This window comes from Fulmarus glacialis, unplaced genomic scaffold (genome assembly GCF_000690835.1).
Source record: "Fulmarus glacialis isolate BGI_N327 unplaced genomic scaffold, ASM69083v1 scaffold6331, whole genome shotgun sequence".
NCBI lineage: Eukaryota > Metazoa > Chordata > Aves > Procellariiformes > Procellariidae > Fulmarus > Fulmarus glacialis.
This window is the reverse complement of record NW_009192105.1, coordinates 10,762-14,827: the sequence shown is the minus strand read 5'-3', so window position 1 is coordinate 14,827 and position 4,066 is coordinate 10,762. Positions and strand designations below refer to the sequence as shown.

General features: G+C 49.9%; 1 protein-coding gene across 1 annotated transcript in view; it reads right to left on the bottom strand.

The window, feature by feature from the left end:
• The window catches only part of RNMT (RNA (guanine-7-) methyltransferase), a 21,666-nt gene that overhangs the window by 7,961 nt on the left and 9,639 nt on the right, over positions 1-4,066 (bottom strand). Inside the window, exon 7 of the mRNA XM_009586931.1 lies at positions 3,863-3,980. Within this exon, the coding sequence (XP_009585226.1) occupies positions 3,863-3,980 (118 nt within the window). The remainder of the gene's footprint in view (positions 1-3,862; positions 3,981-4,066) is intronic.

Below are 4,066 nucleotides of genomic sequence, written 5' to 3'. Positions count from 1 at the left end.
CTCACCAGCTGTGCCAGGAAGTTATCTTCTACCCACTGCAGGAACCTCCTAGACTGTTTCCTCTCCACTGTATTGTACTTCCAGCAGACATCTGTTAAGTTGAAGTCTCCCACAAGAACAAGGGCTAGCGATTGTGAGACTTCTCCCAGCTGCTTATAGAATATTTCGTCTGCCTCTTCATCTGGTTGGGTGGTCTATAACAGACTCCCACCATGATATCTGTCTTGTTGGCCTTGCCCCTGATTCTTACCCATAAACGCTCAACCGTATCATAACCATCATCAAGCTCTAGGCAGTCAAAACACTCCCTAACATACAGGGCTACCCCACCGCCTCTCCTTCTTTGCCTATCCCTTCTGAAGAGTTTATAGGCATCCATTGCAGCACTCCAGTTGTGCAAGTCATCCCACCATTTTTCTGTGATGGCAACTATATCATAGTTTTCCTGCTGCACAATGGCTTCCAGCTCCTCCTGTTTGTTGCCCATGCTGCGTGCATTGGTGTAGGTGCACTTCAGTTGGGCTATTGATCCCACCACCATTTTTGGGGGAGAAGCCCTAATTCCTATGTGACCATTCTCAGGCGCTTCCATGGTTTCTAACACATCAATAACCCTGCATCTTTGTTGCCACATGGATCTTCATCCCCTACCTCCACTGAGACGGCAGACCGAAGGACCTCGCTAGCACACCATCCCTCAAACATTGGCATGCTGCCGCCAGGTTTATCTCTAGTGAGCCTCGTTTTATCCCTTTCCCCCTTCAAATCTAGTTTAAAGCTTAGTCCTGCTAACTCCTCTGCAAAGATCCTTTCCCCCCTTTGAGACAGGTGTACCCCATCTGTCACCAGCAGGCCTGGTGCCATGTAGACCAACCCATCATCAAAAAAACTAAAATTCTGCCGGTGACACCAGGCTGAGAGTCAGGTATTGATCTGCTGGCTCTTCCTGTTTCTTCCTTCATCACTCCCTGCAACTGGAAGGATAGAGAACACTACTTGTGCCCTTTACCACTCGTCCCAAGGCCCTGAAGTCTCTCTTGATCGCCCTCAGACTTCCTGTTGCAACTTCATTGCTGCCTACCTGAAAAATCAATAATGGATAACAATCCAAGGGCTGTACCAGGGTAGGAAGCTTTCTCTTCACATCTTTAACCTGGGCCCCAGGGAGGCAGCAGACTTCCCTAAGAAGTCCGATCTGTGTATCAGGCCTTCTGTTCCCTTCACAAGGGAGTCCCTGCGACAACGACCCGTCTTTTTTTCTTTATGGAAATGGTTTTGACGCAGGGTGTAGGCCGACTTAACCTCAGTGACACCTCCAAGCTAGATGAACCATCATCCTCGTTATCATTTGGCTCCACTTGCAGAGCCTCACAGATACTATGCAAGGGCACCTGGGAAGGTGAGGTAGTCACAGAGAAAATGCACCGGGCAGGACCTTGTTGCCATTGCCCCCCTATCCCTTAAGTCACTGTGTTCAGCCAGGCGGAGAGAGGATAGGAAATCCTCCGTATCGTGCGTCCTATCTGCCCGACAGGCCTGTCGCAGGGAAGGTAGGGTGCAATTCCTGTAGTCTCTCTCAATCTTGCACTCCCTGATATTTCTCAACCTACTCACCTCCTTCCGGAGCTCTGCCACTAAGCGGAGGAGTTGCTCTACCTGGTAGCCGATTCCACATCACTGCTGCCATCCGGTACTGGCCTAAGAGCAGGGCACAGGCCGCAGCCTGGCACCTGGGCGGCAGCGTGTTCCCAGCAGAGCTCTGCCTGGGAAGCTGCGTCAGTCATGGTGGGTGCAGAGCTTAGGCCGTGGCTTTCTGCCGGATGGATACCATTGCTCACTGGTCGAGCTGGCAGAGCTTCAGCACCCTTCCTGCATGCCCTGCTGCGCAAACTGCCACGCAAAATGCCGTGCCGTGCCCTTGCGGATGTGCCACACCCTGTTTGCATGCCCTGTTCGCGGCACTCCTGGTCGCTAGTGCTCCCTAAGGGCTTCTTTTATACATGGGGGGGGCTTGGCCACCCCTAGACGCACCCAGGTCTCATCAGCCACTGTCGCACGAGCTGCGGGCTCCCGGCGGGTCTCTTGGCTCCCCCTGAGGTTCCCATGGTTCAGGAAACCCCCGTGCGCCGCGCTAGGGCACGCCGCTGCGGATCCTGCCGGCACCAGAGCTGCTCACCTCAGCGACTGAGAACGAAGCTGATATGTCAAAGGCTGTGTCACCATGCTACTGGCAATATGAGCCCATGCAAAGCACCGTCCCTTTCAAAGTCAACAAGGACAGTCAAGACCACTTGCAGCCCATGAGACTCAGTTTAGTAAGTCACCAGATACTTGATAGTTTTATGCTGAAAAATTCTACTGTCTGAGGGAGGAGGGAAGCACAGAGAACTGTGAGTAAAACCAAAGCCTCAGAGATGGCTTCTCTGAAGCTGCTAGTCATCCAGGCTAAGACCTTGAGGATAAAAAAGCAAAAACATTGGGCAAAAACGTAAGCTCAGTTACAGTTAAGTACCATTTTCTTCGATAAACACAGCCTGTCCTTCTATTCCTACAAAGATTACTTTCTGTCTTTTCAATCGACATTCCTTGCACAAGGATCCAGCTTTCAGTCTCCCTCTGTCGAGGAAGAAATGGATTACGGTTACCACTATCTGACACCAGGCATGATTCTTGTGCTTCTGATTACTACTTAATAAAAACGAAAACTTGTCTCAAAATTGAAATTTTATCTACAAAACTGAATCACTCTATTGGGTGCTGGTGCCCAGGTGATGGCAGTGGTGGCCTGCAGAGGTGGCCTCCATGAGGAGAGGCCAGGGCTGTCCCAGACACAGACGGTTCCACCAGCTCCAAGGGAGCCACCGCAGGGCACAGCTGAGCCCCTCAGCCACGAGTGGGGCGCCTTTGGGAAAGCATATTTAAGAAAGCGAAAGAAAACTGCGCAACAGCTGTGAGAGAGGAGTAAGGAAAAATGTGAAACTACCCTGCAGACAACAAGACCAGAGAAGAAGGAGGGGGATGAGGTACTCCAGGCACTGGAGAAGAGACCCCCCCTGCAGTCCCTGGAGAAGACTATGGTGATGCAGGTTGTCCCTCTGCAGCCCACGGAGTACCCCATGCTGTAGCAGGCGGACATGCCCTGAAGGAAGCTGCAGCCTGTGGAGAGCCCACACAGGAGCAAGCTCCTGGCAGGAGCTGTGGCCCACGGAGAGGAGTCCAAGCAGGAACAGGTTTTCTGGCAGGAGCTGCAACCCCATGAGGAACCAACCCACGCTGGAGCAGTCTGTACCTGAAGGACTGTACCCCATGGAGAGAACGCACGCTGAAGCAGGGGAAAAGTATGAGGAGGAAGGAGCGGCAGAGACAAAGTGTTATGGACTGACCACAACTCCCATCCCCCTACGCTGCTGGGTGGGGGGAGGAGGTAAACAGGTCAGGAGTGAAGTTGAGCCTGGGAACAAGCAGTGGGTGGGACGAAGGTGTTTTTAGGTTTGTTTTTGTTTCTCTCCATCCTACTCTTTTTTTTTGGTAATAAATTAAATTAATCTTCACCAAGTTTAGTCTGTTTTGCCCGTGACAGTAACTGCTAAGCAATCTGTCTTTATCTTGACCTACAAGGTTTTTTTCTTATTTTCTCCCCCAATTGTTGGGAAGAGGGAACGAGAGAGCAGGTTGGTGGGTGTCTGGCAGCCAGTCAAGGTCAACCTACCACAGTAACACTTTCAGCCACAGGAGTTTAGTTCTTCTATTGGTAGCCCTTAATAAATTGTTCAATGTTCACAACAGGAATTTCAATTATTGCACAAATAATTAACAAGATGTAAAATGCTATTTAAATGAAACAAGTTAATTCCATATTTACCTCCAAGGCCTGCATTCTTCTTAACAGCATTTTATGCTCCTCGTTCTTGATTTTTTCTTCATAGAATTCCCGAAATGTCATTTTGTAGACTAATTTCATACCATGCTTCTTCGCCATTCTGTCAAAATAATAAGCTTAATTAGGGAAACAACAAAATTACTGTCGTTTTATTTTCAAAGTAACAATTTTAAGCCACAGTGACAT